Here is a 22,762-nt window from a genome sequence, read left to right as displayed (position 1 = left end):
ACGCTATAATCACTCAGTATATATTTTCTCTCAGCGCGGATATCTAAACAGCCTAAATAACTTCTTACCTCCATATTCTTCAGTGTGAGCGGCTCGGCGTTGGGATCAGGTGGATTGTAAACGGGTGATCCTTTAGCAGATTCCTCCATATCCAGATCGATATCATCACCGAACAGACCAGCAAAGTAAGAAGAAACAGCCTCGTCCATCTTCTCCTCTTCTTCCACCTCCTGGCCGACTGGCTTGTTCACAACTAACTCCCGGTTGTTGTACTCTGGAGAATTTTACGTTCAAGAGTTAATACTTTTCAAGATAATATCTATTTGTCCTTGGGCTTCGTACTATTGATATAGGGTAGCTATGGAAACATCAAATTTCAAAGAAATTGATTCGATTTAAAAATATTCACATTTCCTTTTATAAATTGAAATTAGATTAATAAGGATGAAATCCACTGACTTCGTAAAATGAGTTTAAACATTTCGAACGATTTTATCAAATTGTTTGATATAAACAATTCGGCATTCGTCAATCAATTTTAATAATCCCACCATAACCTTTAAACTTCGTCTAACGTTAAGATGGACAAATACTCAAAACTTCATAAACGAAATGTTGACAAAATATTTCAAGAACTATGTCGTACCAGGTAAAGTGTCCGGGTGATCTGCGGGGTAAGGAGACTCTGGACAAACATTAATATCGTCAATGTTAACCTTGCTCAGATCAAACGGTTCTGGCTCTTTTTTCACGGGTGTCAGGGGCTTTGGAGAAGGTTGCAGGGACATGTTGTTGGGAGAGGGCGGCACACTGGAACTGAGAATAATCGTGTAAATCATCTTCTAAACTGATATCAAACCTGGCCACGTACAGCAGAACGGAGAAACAATAAACAGTGTAACTATAGTAACAGTCTAGTAGCATTATAATATGACCTCTGGACGTGACTCTGGAGTACTGTGTAATTATACTATTCCCTCATGGGATTGCTGCTAGGGTATCTTATTATAGAAAAAGTGCAATTAGACTCATTTTTAACAAACTTCATTGTATATATTAGCGATAGGACCACTATTTGGTAACAACAATAATGTTTCTCTTGTATTACTATTAGCAATAAAAGTTGCATATAGCAGACTAAATGACACAGGTTGTACCAGTTCGCTTTTGGATATACAAAGTCGTGGGGCAAAAGCTTACGGAGTAGAATGACAGACACTGCTAAATGCTATGAAAAAGGCCGCGGTTTTCCCCCAAAATATTAACCCAACTAACTTTTTGGTCTGGAGAGGATCCAGTAAGGGACTGGGAGGAAGTTTGTTTCTAGGTTTGATCTGGACATTATAAGGAGGTTTGCCAGTGTGGGGTGGGGGGAGCATGACGGGGTGGTTAACAGGAGAGGACAACACTGGTGGAGCTAGTGGTAACGGGGGACCCATCGTCTGTTGTCCTGCCATCATCTGATGAGGAGGAGTGGGAGACATCATGTCAGGTCCCGAAGCCGGCATCAGCTCGTCACCGAAGAAGTTCATAGCAAGTTCCGAGTTCATCTTAGCGGGGCTGATTTCTTGCTTTATCATCTGAGAGGGATCCATTATCTGAGGTATGAGCTTTCCACGGCCTTTGTTCGAGTTGCTGCGTTTCAACGGTGCCTGCGAAGTGAACATATTTTCAAGGATTTGTAATAATTGTATGTTGGACTAATCTCATCTTTAGGTGAAAGTGGTATTATGATGATGTGAAATTTAATTTAATCTTGATGAGTGAGGTAGGGCGTAACCTGAAAGTATTAGCCATCGCCTAGACCTTATCATACATATCATTACAGAGTACATAAATTAAGGCAGCGCCCATATCATACCGATCCAACGAGATCCGGAGAGCTAACGCACCAAATATAAACTAAAAGCAGCGATAGAATTGATTGTTATTCAAGTTATGTAGACTCGAATGCTGGACTAAAATCCGATTATCCATCCAAAAAAGTCAACACGAACTTTCGATTTTTGATTTTCCGTTCGCAGGCAAGTTAATCAAAGTTAACAGCTACTTTCAGTCAGATAAAAAGGCGAGCCAGAAAAGCGTGTTTAATACCTCTTGTAACCTACTCGAGTATGCCAAATTATGAATCATTTCCAAGAATTCCGTCTCTAAAACCCGTTAGACTAGTTAAGGTAAAAAATGAAATACAGAACTGAAATGAAAATATCTCCTAACAACCGTATAACACGGACCATCATGTGGTTGAAACTCCCGGTATGTTAACCCATCACTTTAGGAATGCGATGATTTACGTTCCATGTGTAACATGTAACAAATTTCTCCCCTGCCCGACACATTTGGCAACATATCTACAAGTGATTAAAACCATGGAGCATAATACACATATTACATTTATACATTGTATTTAGAATACAGGGAGTGTGTGGCGAGGCAAAAGAAACATCACAGTTCACAATGCAAGGCGTTGACAATATTAGGCGTACAATGCCGAACATAATCAGATGTCCGGACAGTTAAATTTGCATATAATGAAAAATTTGCTCTCTCTAGTAAAATTTCAATCATGTAAAATGTAAATTATGGCACTTGAGTTCTGACATAGCTTTACCACTCAGGTGGGGGCACGAACAAGATGCAAGACTCTAATCTAATGCCCTAAACTGCTGACAAAAAGCTGAAAACATGGCGGGAAAGATATAAAAACTAAGTGAAGAGATAGTCAACATTAAGAGCGAAGCACTAGGTCTGTATTAACTAGTGTACGTATTGTAAGAGAGGAGAGATTGGCAGCGCAGCACCCCTGACATGAAACATGTGCATTGTGCGCACTAGAACGGTTATAATAGCGTTCAGAGAACATGCTGCAGCGCAGACTACTCAGACACCAATAATACCTTAGATAACATGTCCGACAAAGGCTCAATTCTGAGGTGTGGCGAGTCCAGCGCGCTCATCCCGTAGCCCATCATGGGCCCGGGTGAGTACTGCTGCTGCGACTCTAGCGCCGTCTCGTTTGGGTGCCGTGATATTTTGAGCTCCTGGGAGTCTGGACAAGAGGAGCGCATCATGATCTCCCGGTAGCGCTGCGGGAGGCACTGCACCGTGGACAGAAGGGTATCCTTGTCTTCGCTCATGCAACTCTGTAGTATTTTTAGGAGTTGAGCTGCAGCCCCGCTACACTTTTGTCAAGTTAGACACTTGCAGGGCAGTTCTTTGACAGTTAATTTTATCTTATCTAGACACATCAATGAAGATTTATTAGCGTTTAAAGATTGTGGCAACCGATGCAAATGCCTGCTTAGGGATAATAAATTGAACACCAACTCTAAATAGAGTCAGTGTTATCAGTAAAGAATAGCAAAACCCTGAAAACGATAAGCTGATGAATAAACAAATATTGATAATATATCACCAACGCAAATCGTTATCAGTCAGCTTAGCATTTAGCCACTCACCTTCATCGGAGACTTAATATTAGGAGGGGGCCTGGGGAGTCCCATTCCGGTGAAGTCTGAGAAATTAATGTTGTCGTCTGATGACAACTGCTGTTGTAGCATGTCCGGATGAGGTATGCCCTGAAAGAACAAGAGAAATTCTTAAAATTCATGCAGACTACGGCCTGACAGAGTAAGGTAAACTGTATTTAAAAAGTTTAAAATATGCCACAAGAATGGAATGTAAGAAATAGGTTTATTATAAAGGAGCAGGACGGTGTTACAGTGATCACTATATTAACGTGCCCTATTGAGTAGTGGTGAGAAGGTGGAAGTGTGTGTAAGCTACGAACCTAGTGTCGTACACGAGTACACGCACACTGCATATTCAGTGAATATTCAGTGTTACCGGATACATTCACCTGTCAATTGACCAGGGAGTGTAAACGAGTTCTACTCCCTGGTGACTCACAGCGACAGAGAGATATAAATAGTTTGTCATTACTCTACCACTTTACCTGGCGCACCGCCAAATTTGATGAGATCTCCGAGTGTGGTGTCCTCACATTTCACAATCTCAAATAACATAATTTTGTTACATCCGACAAAATAGTATCACAGACATAAATTTAGTTCCCATTACACTTAACCCCAGCCCGGGTTAGAATTACGCAGAGTAGGATGTTCAATCAGGAATTAAGTAAGGTATTCAAAATGTTGTTTCTTTGAAATTAGCGGCAAATGCACGCAGTTCTAATAGTTACCCTGCCCTTTTTTGCAATAAAATATTTTATTTGTACAAACTTTCCAAGCAGTTGTTTGATAGAATTTGAACGGTGACAAAACTGGTATCTGAACATGTAAAAGAGAGTGATGATCGGTTACTACTCTTACATATTATCACCCTGCTACTAACCTTGCCCCGTCCCAGACCCCTCAACTAACCTTGCCCCTGTTTCTCTGATTTGGAGTTTTGTTTCTACTTCCTCTCGGTCTACCACGTACTCTTGGAGCATTAAGATCTTTTGTTGGGCTCATCAGATCGTTTGCTTTGTTGACAGAGCGTCCTCGACCTCTCTTATTGGCTGCTTTGTTCCCGGGCATCCCGCCTGTTATCTCTCTGATGATCTGCTGGTAGGCGGTGGAACTTGAGAAGTCTTTTGGGGGCGTCAGGCCTTCTTGTATCATCTCGTTCATCTTCTGATCCTTGTCCTGAAAATAGTATGTGATTGTGATAAAAGTGCGTGTGTGCACATTAAATCACAACATGAAATAGGAGAAATTAGAGTAGCTGATGATAGATGATCTCAACTCCTTACCTTCACCCATATGTTTTACCAACTTAATTGTACACTGCTATGTTATAATATAAAGTCCAACCTGAGCGGAGAATTTCTTGCTTTTCTGCATGAGCTGATGTTCATGGCGCTGTTTGTTCAGAGCTTTAATGTAATCATATCCCAACATTCTGCTCTTTTCTTTCTCTTCTCGTTCTGCTTCAAATTCCTTTTCGTCCTTATCCATGTAGGCCACAATTCTTGCATCGTGCTTTTTGACTGTAACGACAGTTCGTTAATACCACGAACGTGAGTCAGCAGACAAACTCAATTGTTGTCATGCTTCTTGTTGTTAGACGGAATAAATTGCGACAATTAGAGGAATAATTTGTTAAATTAAGCCTTTAAGGGGTTTCAATGGACAAAACCAATAGATATGAAACGAACCTGAGATCACGGCCTGTTTAGTTGCGCTGAAAGTTGTACTCTGAAGTTTCCTAGGTGGCGTCTTACCCTCTTTCTTGACCATCTCCTCACACTGGCTACACACAAACTTCTTAGGAGAACTCTCCTCCGAGGGAATGTTTTCACACCTGTCGTACATCGTATAGTAATAACTATTGGCAGTGAGACAATTAACATTTTTACTGGCATATCATCAACTATTTGCGTTTGGCAAATTTTCAAAATAATTACGGATTCGTACTCCAACTTTTCTCAGAGCTGTACTCTGTACTCAGCGGACTGTATTACAAGGCTGAGGTAAGATGGTATAATTACCAGGCCAGTCTAAACAAAAGGTTTAGTGACAAGTGTGTGTGTGTAAATTACTAAAGCCCACTTTGTTTAGCTTCTCAGTAAGCTATATGCACCAAGTATCGCTAAAAGCTAGAATTATAACACATTAAGCGCACGGTGAGGTTTAACATTTATCTAAAGTCCGCTGAACAGCAAAGTAGTAGAGCCTGCTGGAATTATTAAGAGGCCACGCGAGGAGCAGGCCGCCTGGCAGTGGCCCAAGTCTAATTGGGTGGATGTATAATTGCACACAGTTCAGTGTAATGGAACACTGAAATGTAGCCTGTAACCAGCTGATGACAGAGCCGTATGTCAGGCTAATTTACAGGCACTTTCTCAGAGCTCGTTACGATGTTTGCCTCTACGTTTTTCAGTGTTTTATTAAGTTTTTCTAGGTGTTAATCATCGTCATTGACATGAGACAATGCTGATTCAACAAGGCAAAGTGTATTTACACAGTACGTGGGTTTTTGCTCGTGCTCGTCATAGGAATTTCTAGTTTTTTTAGAGCATACTGGAGAAACCTTCCTACAAGATTCGGACTAGACAGCTGTCTCGTCAGAGCAGATATAAGAGCACAGGGAAGCATGGCACAAACGGAAGTGATGGAAAAACAAGTAGTTAAAACATTGTGGTAGATTTTCAAAACTCCACTTTTTGACTGGTTAATTGGCATGTCAAGAGAAAGGGCACTATTTCAATTCTTTAGTTACAACAATGAGAGTGGCTGACTGGTACAGGTTATAATAAATCCCAGCTTCAAGAGGTGGAATCAGTTTGTTTTACTCACTTTCCATGCATTTGGTGTTCGCAGGAGGAGCACTTGACGCAGAACTCTCCGTCCATGAAGTCCTGGTTACAGAGCAGACACGTCATCTGTGACTGACAGGGTCCACACAGGGAGTAATCCTGGTACCAGGTAGCGTGTACACCCGGGCTAGTCTTGCTACATTTCACACATTTTACACACCTGTAGTGGGTATGTTACGGAGGTGGGACGGTTTAGTTACAGATATGTAATTATTACGGGTTTATCTATTAGTAAGCGATTGTTTGTAATATAAAATATAATTTGACTACTCTCGTGCTGGACTCGATCCAAAACAACAACTTAAATATTATATTAGTACGGGAATACCGTGTAAAGTCAGATATTTCATAGACATGACACCTCATGATCAAATACCTTATCGTCCCTAATTTTGCTGTCCCTAATTTGGCCGAGTCTGCTTTGTTGGCAAGTGTTAATAGTTTTGAATATCTAAGAAAATTGAGTGCAGAATGTGTAGTAATAGTGACTGACCAGGAACACCTCCAAGGCCCAGGTGGAACTTGTTCTAGAGGAGGAGTAAGACAGTAAGTGTGGAAGGATACATCACAATCCTCACATAGCAGCAGACGGGCCTCGTCGCTCGGCTTACTGCAATGTTCGCATACTTGGCAGTCTTTACATCTGAAAAAAAGAAGTTATTTGAACGAAATCTCAAAAAATGTTCCTCTAAGAAACTTCGGTATTAAGCACAAAGATGAAAGACACAATTAACAATCTCCAAGAGACTACTAAGATCAAGAAAAGCTTGAACTTGACTCCTGAAGATGCAAGCATCTGGAATATACATATGAGGAGCTGTCCTAACAAGCAGCAAGTTTAACGACCTTCACGGACACGTGACACGGACACGTGACACCTTCACGGACACAAGACTGCTTGTAAAACATGTGTGTGTGCGGACATTTTCAGATGGTTATAAATAGCAGCATGGTGTTTGTCTGTAGAATTTTGACGGCGCAGAAATCTAGATGTTTCGTTCTGAAGAATAATGTCTAAAATACCAGCTGTACGTGGTCCACTTAACCAGGGCATCGCGATTTGAACCTAGAAACTGTGCAAGTGTGGTGGTTAAGTCGGAAGTAACTTGCTATTACACACACTCAGGAGTCAGTGGTCAGGAGTAATGTAGATTGTACATTGTACCACACCTAATTCAAATGATATTAACCAAAAAGAGGGGGAAACAAATACAGTGATCATGTAACGTATAATCTCACATTTTTATATATATACCATAGCCAGTGAGCGAATATAATTATTTCTTGGAAATGTGCAGCAAGTGCACACTCGAGTGTAGGTGCAGATGAGATTAGAATTGCCAGTATTGCCAGAGCTAGAGTAGAGCCCAATTTACTGGATCACGGTGATATGGGATGACATGGAACCTCTACAGTTTGGAGAAGTCAAAACCTGATTAAATAGTCCAAGTCCCCAAGTCATAAGCACTTTACCTACATCTGCAAAGGAAGGTGGATGATATCCCAGCGAGGGGAGATGATTAGCAGTTCATAACAGTGTGTAGTGTGTACAGTGTACACCTCTAGTCTTCTAACACGGGTAACAAGCTAATGTTGAGCCTAATGTACAGTTCACATGTATATACCAAACGTATACCAATATGTTATATGACCTTACAATCCCCACTTTTCCTATTCGTTACACTCTCCACACACCGTGTGTGCTGTCCCAAATATTCGACCAGCTGCAACCCCCCCGGAAACAGCCACCGCGTACTAAGCATTGTATCTCCACATGCCAGGGCCCTGCTCTTCAAGATGAAATAACAGCGGACAACAAACGTGGGCCACATTGAAAATGTCTGTCAGGAGAATTAGTAAAGACACTAGAACCTTCACACAGAATTCACAAAATACGAACACGGGTTACAGTTACGACATCTTTGACATTGCCAAGGAGCAATGATACAACAAAACACACACAGAACAAAACACTGACTACACATTATAAAGGAGTACTAACCTCCATCCAATCCTCAACATAGCGTCCGTTACATTCTTGTTGATACAGTAGGAGTGATAACACTTGGCGCACTGCTGGCAGATGAGGAGGAGCCCGTCCTCCTTGGCTCCAATACTCCCGCACATGACACACATGTCTTTGGTGTGGGTGTACTGGTCGGACTCACTGTTGTACACAACCACCTCGTTAGGCATTACTCCGTCCCTCTTCTCCTGGGCAGATACCGCGTTTGTTAGAGATACCGCATTTGTTAGAGATACCGCATTTGTTAGAGATACCGCATTTGTTAGTGCAATACACTCAATTTCATGTATTTTTAAACGTAAACATCGCGTACTCACTGTTTCGAATGAGTTTTATGAGATTTATTCATATACAGTTAAGAATTATGCCATAATATAACGATACTAGTGTACCCGTGCGGCGTGCCTACGCGTACGGCCAGGACTTTACTATCGCAGTTGAATTGCAAAAGTATAAACAGTACAAAGTTTAAAACGGTGCAAAAGTATGAACTCACTCAGTCGAAACCGGCCGCATATATTGGAGTTAATTTAATTATGAGCGCCCAACATAAACAGTCAACACGTATCCAATGGCAATAGTAATACTTAATAGGCTCCACAAGCAAATAAACGAATTATGTACCCAAAGCTGTAATTAGGGGAGCTGTAAATAGGGAGAGAGAGTGTAAGAGAGGGGGAGAAAAAGTGAGACACTAAAGTATCACATTTGGGGTACAAAAGTTTTGTCGAAACTATACCGAAAAAACAGTCCCATAACCGATAACTCTTACCGCTTCCTTGATTAAACCGTTAGGAAATAACACACGTACACACCCACAGATTTATTGGGGTTATTAGTATAGATTAAAACCGTCTCTTACCTGGAAGGAACCCTCTCCGCTGACAATCTTCGGCATCTTTCTGTTAGTAGGACGGGATAGTTTAAGTCCGACCCCCACTCGTCCCTTTTTAGCTGGCATGACAGTGTAGAAGCTGTCCAGGGAGGAAGAGCCCGGACTGTTGTGAGAGGAGGAGATGGGCGTGACAGCTGAAAAGTTGGGGAGTTAGATTCAAGATACGGAACACAAACCATACTGTGTTCTTAATAACTTGCAAATACTTGTCCCTCAGGAGGTCCCTAAATAACCTAATTAGGTAATCGATCACGTGCATGGTCACGTGCATGGGACCGAACCGGGTGTATTTACCACTTATCCCATTAGCTAATGTAGGGCGCATGTGGCCTGATAGTGATACAATGTCCCGATCTTATTGATTAGGCTGTGTTTACATACTCATACCAGGGCACCATATTAGTAATATAGCTTATGGCATTTCTAATATTATCTCGTCTAACTTATCCAGAGAGCTCATCAAACACGGCAGTAAGACACATGACACAAGACAGAATATCGGTGTAGACTCAAACGAGAGGGAATACATGGCTTAGACACGTGATCGATCGAGTCTGTATCTTGTAAAGCTAACACGAGTACCTCTAACCTCAGTGCCCGCCGATAATTAATAAAGCGAAACGTTAATAGTACTCTAGCTCTACATATGCGGTAAGTACTGCAATAACCACTCTGCACACTGAACACAGCTGTGTGGCGCTCACCGTCACGTGACTTCATTGTCACGTGACATCATCGTCACGTGACCAACACAACACACGAGATCCCGAGGAGGTCAGCTCTTGATTCCGCTTAGGTGAGCCGCTCCTCCGATTACCTTATATGGAATAATAGGACGAGTATATTTCGGTACGAAGAGCCAAGCCATGTACACTGGAGCTCACGTAAATACACTCGTCATAATGCTTTATATCGGAGGATGTGAGGCGTGTGTGTGTGGCAAGCTAAGTTAAGCTCACAATGCAGGAATGTAGGATTGTACACTCACCTTGATGTTATAACACGCTTGGAACTATGCCAGGAATGCCTCTGATGAGCCCCTAACGAAGCCATGATGAATACATATCTGATTATCATATTACCTCACTACGTGCCTACAGCTCTCTAATTAATGTTCAGGCACATGCGGGGCTGAGGCCCTTGTTTGGGTGGGTGTGGGGGTCGAGGTTGGCTGTAGTTTTTATAATAGCACATTCTACATCATGATCATGTTCACTACATACATGTAGTCTAGTGGAGAGCTGAAGATGGTGCAGTTTTGTTTTCACACATAAGTATCTGTTACTAACTGAACAGGGTTCGCCCATTCAGCTAGCAAGTTCAAATACGCAAATCTTCCTCAAGTCTGCTGTCAAGCAAGTTACAGGTGTCACCTCCCCACCGCACCCAAAGCGAGTCAACCCTTCATACTGATAAAAGGTTGATGCCCAGTGCCCACCCGACTTGAACACGGTTTATAAGCATCGCTTAGTGGACAGGTACTTATCACTCAGACAACTTTAAGTTTACTTGTACATATTAAGGGCTAGGGTTTATAAGCGAGCACATTTTCTGTTGGAATTTGTTTCTCTTGCACATTTGGTTTTTTCAAATTATGTCATCGAAAGTTGATTTAAATAGAATAATCTTACGTAGGGATTTAAAAACTAAATTTAGACTAGTCACCAAGCCATCCAAAAGGTGAACGCTTAAAACTGAAAGTTTTTGCTCTCCGCTATTATACGTCACTACTAATCAGTTTGGATCTAAATGTTAAGTGTTTATCGCTAAATTTGGTAGTTCCAATGAAATTGAACCATGATTTGGTTCATGGCTAAAACTACGGATAAATCCTTTAAACAATCTACACTGAGATAAAGACAGCGCGCTTCACCAAGAGAGCTAACGTCACAATGTGGGTGTATGTACTACTCTTAATACCATCACAGCTATGGAGTGTAATCTACTTACACATTTCATCATTTTCGCTGGTGATGCTCATCGAATCTTGGGAGTTCTCGTCAAAAGGATCGTCTACCATTTGTCCGTTATCTGTTATAGCGTTGTAAACAGCACGGCTCACAACCGGGGCCTTCCCGCCAGGTCTGCACACTGGACAAAGGTAGATGTTGTTCATCTCCAGCAGTTCCTGAAGTAGTGTTAGTTAGTCTGGTTACCAACATTCTAGGGATTTTTAGCGCCGCTAATTTTAAGTTACGAGCTGAACTTAAGATGGATTTCAAGCACATTATATTCTATTGATAGTTTAAGTAAATATAACATTTAACAAAACAGATTTGATAATTAGTAAATTTACGATGGTTAACTAACCGGGTCAATAGACTCGCAGGCAGGATGAAGCCAGGACTTGCAGGATTCACATCTCATGAATTCGTATTCGTGACACATTGCTTTGTAACAGATACAGCAACTCACGCCTGGGGAAGATCATAATCAGTAACTTTTGAATACAACTTTTTGCCGCGCGGCATCAAAAATAAATTGTAAGAGTTTATAATCAAAAATCTTGATAAACAAGGAGAAATCGCGCGCATTTTTTTTACAAGTAGCAACTTTAAGAAAGCAATTCATGGTGGATGGGTGAAGAAGACCTAAATGTTTGGAATTAATGGGCGAGTGGCGGCGACGTCTCCCGACAAAATATGTTCCCATAAATATTCACTTATGTCATATTATGCACCAATAAAAAGGACCATACCATGCCATTTATGCAGTATAATTTCAAACTTAACTTTTGCTGAGACCGTTACGATCAGGTTTTTCGGTAAATATAATATCAATTTGCATGATCCGGAATATGCAATAACAATTTCAAACACACTATTCCAATTTTAATAACAATAAAAGAGGCTGTACCTTTCATACGAAGGTTGTGACAGTTAGTACATAGCACGAAGGGGAGGGTAAAACCAATAGCAATCTGGGGTAGTGGGACCTCCACTCCGCAATCATTACAGTTTCTACAGATCTGATAAGAATAGGATCACGTTAGGAATGAGATGAATTGAAAATTTCTTCTTGAAAGGAGTCAATATAATATAAGGCTCTAATAAACATTGTCAAGCATCAGGCCCCCTTAAAAAAGGGGGCACGAACGACTTAACGTAAAGTGAGCTCAACAGACAAAAAAGTAAGTCGGAAAAAATTAATTACCTTGCACCGCCATTGAGAAGTCTGCAAATTGAGCTGTTGCTGAGGTTCAATGCAATCTAAATGATAAGACTTGGAGCAGACCACACAGTCGATGAGAGCAGTAGTGCTGTTAAGTACAATCAGCTTCTTGCAGGCTTGACAGGACTTGCATGTTGTGCACTGCCACCCCGCCACTACTAGCGGTCTCATCTGAACCTGGATAAAAGTAGTGTGAGCTATTTATCAAGTAGATAACGTTATTTACAGTTTACAGTACCTTTCCAACAAGTGTCCCACAGCAAATATGTCACTCAATATCTTTAAAAATTAATTAATTAGGGGCCAACAGATGCGGTCTTAAAGCAGATTTCGTCATCAACAATTAGCTGTTCAGTGTTCGTGTTGGCACTAAGCACTCGCTCCCACATCGTGTGCTATTGTCTTACAGAATACAGATTATTGCCGAGCCGAATGTATTGGTACCAATAGATTTAGTTTTGAATTACATATTGTATTAGACTATTAGATGCCATTACAGGTGGTCTCCTGTATCTTCTCTGCCTCGACAGAGTGGAAAAACAAAATAAAAGCATTTATAATTATGACACATACATCGGGTGATAAGCACTGCTGGTGGGTATGGGAGCCACAGGTCATACAATGCAACATAGAGTTGTGACATTTATCCTCGTTACACTTGCTACACGCTGCCTCCGTGCCCACTGTGTTTTGTCCAACTGTTAAGGGAGTGTAGAGTTTAAATCAAAACAAAAACACAATGGATCATAACGCAAAATAACTTTTGTAATATTTGTCCAATGAGGGTTTCGTCTTAGAATAATGAAGCATCAATAAAAATGTTTACCCAAGTGTTCAGAGCAGATCATGGAGGCGGATGCCATGTCAGGGACACACTTGACTAGTAAGCCACAAACGACATGGAATTTCTTTTTGCAAGTTTCAAACCGACAACACACCGTAGCACCGTTCATATTGCAGTGCGAGCAAATCTGAAGTCAATTTGTTATACCAAAGATATTTAGAGTCAATATTTTCGTCTGAACTGAACAAAAATGCAGGCGATGATTCATATCAGTAGGTGTGTTGGTTCTTGAAAAAGTTGGTTCTTGGAAGAAAAAAAAACAGGCTTTTAACGTAAATGGCGAATCGAAAGGATCTAATTTTCGTATTTACCTGACCGAGCCCTTTCAGGAGATATCTCTCAGCTTTGAACATCTCGACCTCAGGAGTGACACTGCTAGTCCAACGGCAACACTCGATGTGAACGTAGAAACCACAGCTGTCAATCACATCTGGATCGAGGAATCCATTACCATTCGGCATACACACTCCTTCCTTAGTCATATCTATCTTTATTTTTATCGGCTCAGAGTGGGCCCCTGCTTCCGTTTTCAGGGTGATAACTTTGGGGGCCGGGGCAACCTCAAGAATGTTTGACAGGAATGTGGCCATAAGACGGGGTGTCTTGGGGAGTCCTTTGTCCTTGGGCCTCCCCGGTCCACGTTTGCTTTTAACAGGGAACCATTTCAAGACGCCCTGACAGTTGAGATGGTTGTCCTCCAACTTACACAGTAAGCACAGCTTTGTGCCTCCCGGGTGCCTGAAATCAGTATTTGAGTACTCGTTTTCTTTCTCGCGACAATAATTCTAGGGAAGTAAACAAAGATTACCGCGTTGATTTCCAAAAAGATCTATTACACCACTTTCGTTGAGGGTTTTTAAGTATTTTGTATGAACAATGAACATGTATTCATAAAAAGCGCTGATGTACGATTAACCGTGATAAAATTAGACTTACTTCCGAACAAAATTCTCATAGTGAGAAGCTTTGATTCGTTTACGACTGGTTGGTCCACAATCGTCATCCTTTATGGAGTACTCTCGGTATATACTACTGAAAAATACGAGTTAACAACCACTGAAGAGGTTTGGGACTAAAGCTTCAAGCTCATATAATTAGACAAAATACATCAATTACTAAACGCAAATTACCTCCATGTTATTGATTTACAAAGTTACAAAGATCGCAAATTCACCTGAAATGCAGGTGAATTTAAACAAAGACTTTGGCGGACGCGGTGTTGCTTACCTTCCGTCAGGTCTTGAGGATCCCTCGTGATAGATGTTATAATTTCGTGACTTGGATGAGCGGCCACGACCCCTGCTCACTGTTTTAGGGCGAGGATTCGCTATGTACATGTAAGGATCCTCCTGAAAGTAAAAATTGGTAGAATCATCACACAATCGTATTTTAATGAAAGTGTTATTTATTTAAAAACCAGAGTTGATTTAGTAAAGTGCTGAGCCAGTCGTTAGCCATCTTTTCCAACAATAAACCAAACATATAGCCTGTATTCAGGTGGTCTGATTCTAAACGTATTGACTTACATAACTCTCATTTCCGGGCATGCCAGGGTAGGCGATGTCGGGAGCCTGAGTCAAGGAGTAGTCTTCTTTAACCTAGACATGACTGAGATAAAATATTAAGTTAGCGTGACCATCAAATCCAGTTTAGGGAGAAAGATAGTTCATCGTCAGAGGCAACAAGTAGGTGCGGTCATATTTTGTGCGGTCATGAATAGTGCGATTCCGCACCTGCCTTGAATTTTTTATAAACGAGACAAAAACCACCACAATTAAGTTGAACAATTCGCCGAATTTGCAGCCTTTAGGCACTCTTAGGTTGGAATATTTATAACGTTGTGAATTGAACACAACAAATAACTTACAAGTTTAATGTCTTACACTGAGAATATCGACAACTCAAGATGTGTATATCTAATTCTAAATTACCCTCGGCCCTCATAGAAGCTGGGGCTAGTTGAGCCGGTCGAAAGCTTAATTGAGGCAGAGTATTCAATATTGCAACTATACAACATTAGATTCTAACAGTGTAGGTATAAGCTAAAATTCCGGGAAACTTTAAATCTTAGTTTAGATAATAGTTTCCAGGAATAACTATAATAAGATACTATAACTATAATATCACCTAACGCAGTAACTATCATATATATTATATCTAATCATGACTAAAGTGACTCGATTTCAATCTGTTGATGGATTACGTTCCAGCTTGATGAGTTGTTCATTTGCAAAGATTTACCCTATTTTGTTGTTTAATCAAATATCGATAGTATTAAAAGTCAATGCATTATCAACTTGCTGTCTGATAATAATAACGAACTTTCTGCATATGTTTATCCTAATTTTGTAATTCTACTTTGCGATGTTTTGACTTTACGTCAAGAAAAATGTTTGATCCTAACCTTAGTCGATCTTATTTCATTGTACACAGCGATACCAAGTACACAAATCTGATAGAACTAATAACGGCCGATGGTGCAAAAAAGTGTGGTATTAGGTCAAAGGTGTGATTCAGCACACACTTACATGTTGCCTCTGTTTGTCATGAAAGAAGTTTTAAATGAGAAGCAGTCTTATGCAGCGACAAAAGCTAGAGTTGAAATAAAGTTGAAATCATTTCAACAGCAGATGAGTTCTTAGGAAATAACTTAGAAATATTTGTACATTAATTTATATACCAAATCTCGATGAAAACATTCAAATCAATGTTAAATTAAAGTTAATTCTGATTTAAAATCATTGGGGCTTGGTTTCTTCAAGCAATTGCTCGTTTTCTCCAGGTCTATGTATCTCAGGCCTAAATCGTAATTTAAATGGATCTGTATATCCCAAATCTCTAACCCCTCTAGTCCAGTACCAAAACTGTTTTTTCTTATTTTCTCTGTCCTTCTGTTCTGATCCAGTTCCTTTATAGTTGTCATGAGTTCCAAGACCAGATTTGTCATACCGATTTAGATCCCAAAAACCTTTGACAAACATATGTTCCAGGACACGTTTCTGAATAAGGCTTGGCTCTTCAATGGAGTCTATGTGTTGCTTTAAATGTTTGAAGTCCCCTGTCCTCATCGAACCCTTTTCCCGATTATCTCTATCTTCTTCTGAAATTCCTTTGTGATCTCTTACTTTCTTTTCTCTTCCCCGATCTTGATCTAGCTCATAAGGATTATATTCCTCGTATTCAGGATCATCAGGATCGGAGTCATCAATATATGGGGGATATTTATCAGGAAATTCACTTAATCCGAGAGGAGATGACTCTTGTGGATATAACTTCTGCATATACTGATTCTCTGCTGCATGTCCATAAACTCTAGGATGCACAGGAAATGCCCCGCTAGCTCCTAATAGCTTCCAAACAGGTATAGTAGGTTCAGCACCATCTGCTAAGTACTTTCTTACTTTTGCAATGTCAATCATACAAATTCGTTTGCCTTGACTATTTACACATTCATCAAAATACCCAACTTCTTCTATGGTTGATGATTTCCGTTCATCATCGTATGATGTACGCTCACCAGGACCATAACAAGCAACCATTCGAAAACCTGGCCTATTTCTACAAGTTGGGCGAACTAATCTTATTGTGACAGCATTAAGAAGATCTCCTGTCTTGGAAGATACAAAGACTCCACGCCATTTAGATGTAGACATACTACTGAAATTATGACAAGGCATAAATATATCAAGTTCTAAAACATATAATACACTAACATTGTTTGGGCAAATATAAAACAAACAACAAACGAATAAAATATCAGATGCAACAATATAACAGTAACAAAACTAAGCTTTTTTAAAAACATAAACTTGCTGATCTCAAGAATCAAAAATAAAAATAATTTAATTTTCAGAAAACCGACTTTAAATTATTGGTTGCTAAGCTGCTTTTGGTCCCATCTAAATGATCCCTAGATAAATCCTAGAAGTTTTAGGGTAATAAACTTAAATTTCAGTACACGGGTTGAAAATTGCTCACACAATACAATTACATATTATAAGAGCTGACCTTTGACCAGCGATAACTTCAGCTAGGAACAATATTTTTTGATAAGACCAAAAGCAGCTGATACTCATGATAGATATCAAAAAGCTCTGTGCTTCCAAGCAAAAGTTTACCACAGATTAATATCAGTTGTAACATAAGAATAAAATTTGTGTATATATATAAACTTTACAAAAATGGTATCATTAATCTTAGGAAAAAGCAATTCACATCTATAGTTAAAGATTTAAAGAAAATGGGATGTGTGAAACTAGAAATGTGGGAAAGTACTTGTGGCTTTTAGAGTTCAATCTTATTAAATGTTCAGTTATGTATTTAGACTTTAATTATAACCCAAGATCAAGGTATTTTATCAATGCAGTTATTCTAATCTGTACAGGAACATATACATGTAAAACAAAGATTTAAGTAACAAGACTTAAGGGTTACAGCCAACAACCCATGACTCAATACTTTGGAATGAACAGATGTTTTCAAGTTTCAGTAGCCAAAGCTAGAAATATGATAAGTTGGATTGTTAGATATTTGATTATTAGGGAGAAATATGTGCTGATAGCCGTCTTCAAAGTATTGATTTAGAATATTGTATTCAATTGTGAAATACAATTGTGGCTCATGGAAGTTGGGATCATCTTGGAGCTGAAGAGCGTCCAGAGGCAGTTAACCAGTCTGATTAATGTGGTGGGTACTCTGAGACAGTTTTTAATTTGAAAATTAAGTTAGAAAAGTTTGTGAAAGAAATGATTTATTTTAATGAGTTATATTTGGAATGTTTCGAATGTTCGAAAGCACTAGGAAAAAGATTGGGAACCAATTATGTAATTAATAATGAAAAGCATTATGAGTATCTTTAATCTTATTCTAATTTGTAAATTTTTGTAGAAATATTTGTGATTTGTTAGTGTCATTATTATTTGATTTTATTTGACATCAAATCCCTGATCATTTGGTTTGAACTTCATGAAAAGCAGTCTGAGCAGCTGATGATGGTAGATAAATCAAAAAGGGTAAACCAAAAGTCGGATAAGTGAGCCAGTGCAAGTGGCATAACGTTGCATGTTGCCCCCTACCGGCCCCCGATGCAAAAGCGCCCCCCTGTGTTCGCCTCCTCCCCTTTTGGCGCCACTCCCTAAAATTGAACAAATTAGATGATTTTAGAGGATCATGCGCCAGTAAAATCTCTAAAAAAGTGTGTTTGTTGAGCAAAACATGCAGTTTTGCTAGTACTGTAGTTAAGTTTTTCCAAATTGTCCCACATTCAAACAACGATTTGGCGCCACCCTAAGATGGTGCCCCCCAAACAGACGGGGCCCTTCGTTGCGCCACTGATGTGAGCGGTGCAGTGAAAAAGAAATTCCCGTCATGATTAAGGCTGTCATGGACTCTAGCAATAGCAAAACCAACTTAAATTTTTTAAATATAGATCTTATAGAGAGAAAATCGATGCACAGTGCTATGGTTTCTAGTCCACTTCAAGTGTATTGAAAAATTGATTGAAATAAATTTTCGTGCACATACAGAATGAATGGTTAATAATTTAATATATATGTAGACCAAGGTCTGTGCACGGGATGCTTCCTGGAAGAATCCAGTTCTTTTAGCGGGGCACCCAACCTAAAGCCAAATTGAGATATAATAATCATATTCCTAAGAAATAATCAGAAATCGAATACCAATCAAATAATATGATATATAGGAGTAGTAACCATATTTACTATGCAAAATGCCCCAACCACATAGTGTAAATTTATATAGAATTCAAATTCCATATCATCATTAAACCTCAATAGTCAATATAATAGCCCAAGCAAAATTAAATAACTTCTTATATACCTTACTGTCATACTACAAATTGATTAAACATTTGAAATCTGTTAACCAGAGAATAAATTTCTAAACCTAATGCAAGTGAAATAATTTAGATGCAATAATGAATGCCTAATGTGAGTATCATCTGTCAATGTCCTTGTAAAACAGTCTGTACAAGAGATATGAGTAACTAATATAGAAGAAAAAACAGGAAGTTGTCGTCTGTTGAAAAATAAATAAAATATCTAGAATATAAATTAGAATATAAAATAACATTCGTCAATAAACTGTACAATTATCAAATGTTAAAACTGGGTGATACAGTCACCAAAAATAAATACTAAGTATGATAAGTTAATAAATTAAATGTGGTCTATAAAACTACCACTAGGTATAATAGGTCAATAAATTAAAAGTGGTTTATAAAACTACCACTGTGCGAATCCCTTTTCCAGTTAAAACATGTCAGTCATGTGCAAAATCAATCAGAATGGTAAGGTGGTTAAAAAGGGAATATCCTTTCGACATAAATTATATATGCCTCAGATTTAAAAGAATTAGAAGATACTTAGTTATCGTCGACTATGATTGCAGTGTAAAATTTGTCATATGAATTGTCGACGGTGTAATTAGGGTATGTTGTTATAGATGAGAGTAGCTGTTTCTTATACGAATCACTTAAGCTTTTAACATCGGGCAGATTTCGTAGATCTGTTGGAACATTATTCCAACATTTTGCCCCCAAGTATTGAAAGTTTTTATGTGATGTTGATCTATTAACATATAGGTTGCAGCTTTCGCCGCTCCTACTACCTCCTGACCCAGTGACATAAATTTAAAAAGGGACTAGGAATCCAGTCTGGAAAGAAAAAACGGCTACCATATATTTTTAAAACGACTACCATAAATTTTTCGGCCGCTCCGCGGCCGGATAACGATTTCATTTTACTTTGCTAGTTATATTACAGAGGTTTAGTTATTCATTTTTTTTTTTTATTTGAAAATTCAATTAATCATTATATATATAAATCAAGCGTTACATTTCAGCCATGCAAAATTACAATGACATATTTTGATTACTAAATGATAAATGGTACTGCAATATAAGTTGCTTAATGTTTGGCCGGATGACAACTAACGAGAAAAATAAACTTGATTAAATATAATAATTAATTCGGCTGAACCAACACATAGCAAGAGCCACATTAACGTTGGGGCCGTCTACCAAATTTGAATGACAAACATTAACAAGAAATCAAACATATCATAAATAATTATTTAAGGATTTTGTTCATTACAATTCCGTCACAACTGATAAAGAAATAAGAAAAGGACAAGCAGATAGGAAATTGGACGGACAGAATTGTAACCAACAAAAACAAATTTCTGAGACTCATAAGACTGATGAGCTAATCTGGCCAGACAGTATCGGCAGCCCAGAGGTACTTGATCAGTTTGGCCTTAAAAGTAGAAATCCGCTCTGACTGCCGGATACATACTGGTAGACTATTCCAATTCAGCATAGATCTATGAAAAAAGCTATTTCGGAAGGCATCCGAGCAGGGCACAGTGGTACTCATGTAAGTTGAAGTATCCGACATATCAATTATTTGAGCATTGTGCCTAGTGTATCGGGTGCCCTCTGGACGGCATAGGACTATATATGTAGGGAGCGAAACTGGAATTATGCTATTCACTATTTTATAGAAGGTCATAAGATCGTTATAAATAAACTTCTGTTTAACAGGGAGAATATTTAGTTTCTTTTGCTCTGTAGCAAGTTTATCGTCATTATAACTGGAGTAAGGTTCACCATTGATCCATTTAATAGCCCTCTTTTGGATAGCAACAAACTGTTGAAGATGAGTTGCAGATTGAGGGGACCATATGACAGAACAATGTTCAAATATAGACCTAATTAACGCTAAATAGAACGATCTTTTCTGCCTTTTATCAGTAGTGAAATGACATGTTCTCTTAAGTAGTCCAAGTCTAGATGTAGCTTTGGAAACAAGCGCTTTACATTGTGCACCCCAATTAAACCTGGAGTTTATTGCGACTCCTAAATCTGACTGAGAGGGCACAAAGTCAATATCACTTCCAGAAAGTTTATAAAAGAAGGTATTGAATGGCAAGTTATCCAGCACGTTTCTTTGCAGGGACACAGAGAGGGCTTTGCACTTTTGTGGGTGGAACTTCATTCGATTTCTCACTGACCAATCATATAATCTATTGATGTCATTTTGGATTATGTGATGGTCAGGGTAACCAAGAATCTCCCTCCAAATTTTAGTGTCATCTGCATAAAGGGCGATATTGGTGCCTTCAGAGACACAGGAGAACATGTCATTTATAAATATTACAAACAATAAAGGGCCGAGTATAGAACCTTGAGGGACACCAGACCGAACTGGTAGAGAAGAAGACGTTTGGCCTCCTATCACTACTTGTTGTTGTCGCCCCTCAAGATAGGACTTAATAAATTTAAGCATTAGTCCATCGACATTAAAAATATTCTTTAATTTACTTAAAATGAGGTCATGCGAAACGCTATCAAAGGCTTTCGCAAAATCAAAATATATTATATCAGTCCTGGACCTGTTATTCAATGCAAGTGCAAGATTGTCTGTGAAAGGTATCATTTGGGTTGTGCATGAGCGTTCATTAACAAAACCGTGTTGTCGGTCATCCAACAGATCAGAACACGCAGCGTATAATGCAGTCTTTATGCACCTTTCAAAGACTTTCATTACAAGAGATGTTAACGAGATAGGCCTGTAGTTCTCAACCGAAGACTTATCGCCCTTTTTGTGCACTGGTACTACAAGTGCCAGCTTCCAATCAGGGGGTATGCATCCGCTCGAGAAAGACAGGTTAAATAAAACACTAAGTGGGTATGCAAGGCTTTGGGCACAGTTTTTGAGGACTCTCCCATGAATCCCATCAGGGCCAGGGGCCTTGTTAGGATTTAACTTTTTAAGAATCAACAGAACATCTTCTCTACTAAACACAAGACTTGAAAAACAATCATCACGAAAATCTATGTCAATGCCATAATCGCTCTCTTGAGAAAACTGCTCATAAAAATATTCGTTAAAAAGGGCAGCTTGATCAGATGGATTGTTTCGAAAGCGATTATGATATTTGACAGTTTCAGGGATCCTGGTTGACTTTGATTTAGATTTAACGTAGGTCCAGAATTTCTTGGAGATAAGAGCATCATCGGAGTCATCCTCAACACTGAGTCTCATTCTTTCGTCCATCAAATTTTTAAATTTTGTGCGAAATGCACGAAACTTTTGTTTATGAGACTCAGAGTTGCTCCCCTTATGCCTTATTCTCCATTTCTCCTTATTTCGTAGGAGGCGATCACATTCGGAGTCATACCATGGGGGCTGGAACTGAGACTTAATGGTCTTTTTAGGGATCCATCGGTCACAGGCTGCATCAAGAACTCCTCTGAATCGACTCCAGGCAAGATAAGGATCATTACACTCAAATATATTATCCCAATCGATGCTAAATAGCTCAGAATTCAGGCCCCTAAAATTACCTTTACTATAATTAAAGATCTTTCTTTTAGGCTGCTTAATATACTTGGTCTTAATATCAATGTCAAATGTGATACAAAAGTGGTCGGACATACACATTTCGTTTTGATCTAAAACTTTAACATTCTTAATAAGGTTC

The 22,762-nt window shown here is 39.1% G+C and overlaps 1 protein-coding gene across 6 annotated transcripts in view; it reads right to left on the bottom strand.

Moving 5' to 3' along the window:
• LOC134814934 (uncharacterized) overlaps nucleotides 1-22,762 on the bottom strand; it is a 125,204-nt gene that overhangs the window by 14,769 nt on the left and 87,673 nt on the right. The window contains exons 2-23 of one of the 6 annotated variants that reach the window (XM_063823283.1): nucleotides 14,785-14,868; nucleotides 14,486-14,607; nucleotides 14,195-14,290; nucleotides 13,570-13,996; nucleotides 13,241-13,385; nucleotides 12,988-13,112; nucleotides 12,397-12,591; nucleotides 12,100-12,211; nucleotides 11,554-11,660; nucleotides 11,194-11,371; nucleotides 9,211-9,377; nucleotides 8,325-8,536; nucleotides 6,816-6,965; nucleotides 6,303-6,482; nucleotides 5,162-5,307; nucleotides 4,818-4,993; nucleotides 4,383-4,649; nucleotides 3,459-3,578; nucleotides 2,898-3,143; nucleotides 1,276-1,652; nucleotides 647-816; nucleotides 69-274 (exon numbers count right to left, since the gene is read on the bottom strand). In XM_063823283.1, the coding sequence (XP_063679353.1) occupies nucleotides 69-274; nucleotides 647-816; nucleotides 1,276-1,652; nucleotides 2,898-3,143; nucleotides 3,459-3,578; nucleotides 4,383-4,649; nucleotides 4,818-4,993; nucleotides 5,162-5,307; nucleotides 6,303-6,482; nucleotides 6,816-6,965; nucleotides 8,325-8,536; nucleotides 9,211-9,377; nucleotides 11,194-11,371; nucleotides 11,554-11,660; nucleotides 12,100-12,211; nucleotides 12,397-12,591; nucleotides 12,988-13,112; nucleotides 13,241-13,385; nucleotides 13,570-13,996; nucleotides 14,195-14,290; nucleotides 14,486-14,607; nucleotides 14,785-14,805 (3,945 nt within the window). In that variant the 5' untranslated portion in view covers nucleotides 14,806-14,868. The remainder of the gene's footprint in view (nucleotides 1-68; nucleotides 275-646; nucleotides 817-1,275; nucleotides 1,653-2,897; nucleotides 3,144-3,458; nucleotides 3,579-4,382; nucleotides 4,650-4,817; nucleotides 4,994-5,161; nucleotides 5,308-6,302; nucleotides 6,483-6,815; nucleotides 6,966-8,324; nucleotides 8,537-9,210; nucleotides 9,378-11,193; nucleotides 11,372-11,553; nucleotides 11,661-12,099; nucleotides 12,212-12,396; nucleotides 12,592-12,987; nucleotides 13,113-13,240; nucleotides 13,386-13,569; nucleotides 13,997-14,194; nucleotides 14,291-14,485; nucleotides 14,608-14,784; nucleotides 14,869-22,762) is intronic. The other 5 variants (XM_063823285.1, XM_063823284.1, XM_063823286.1 and 2 more) reach the window with 5 other exon arrangements.

Source organism: Bolinopsis microptera, chromosome 5 (genome assembly GCF_026151205.1).
Source record: "Bolinopsis microptera isolate Bmic1 chromosome 5, MBARI_Bmic_1.0, whole genome shotgun sequence".
Classification (NCBI taxonomy): Eukaryota; Metazoa; Ctenophora; class Tentaculata; order Lobata; family Bolinopsidae; genus Bolinopsis; species Bolinopsis microptera.
The sequence above is the reverse complement of the archived record's forward strand: the minus strand, read 5'-3'. Positions and strand labels throughout refer to the sequence as shown.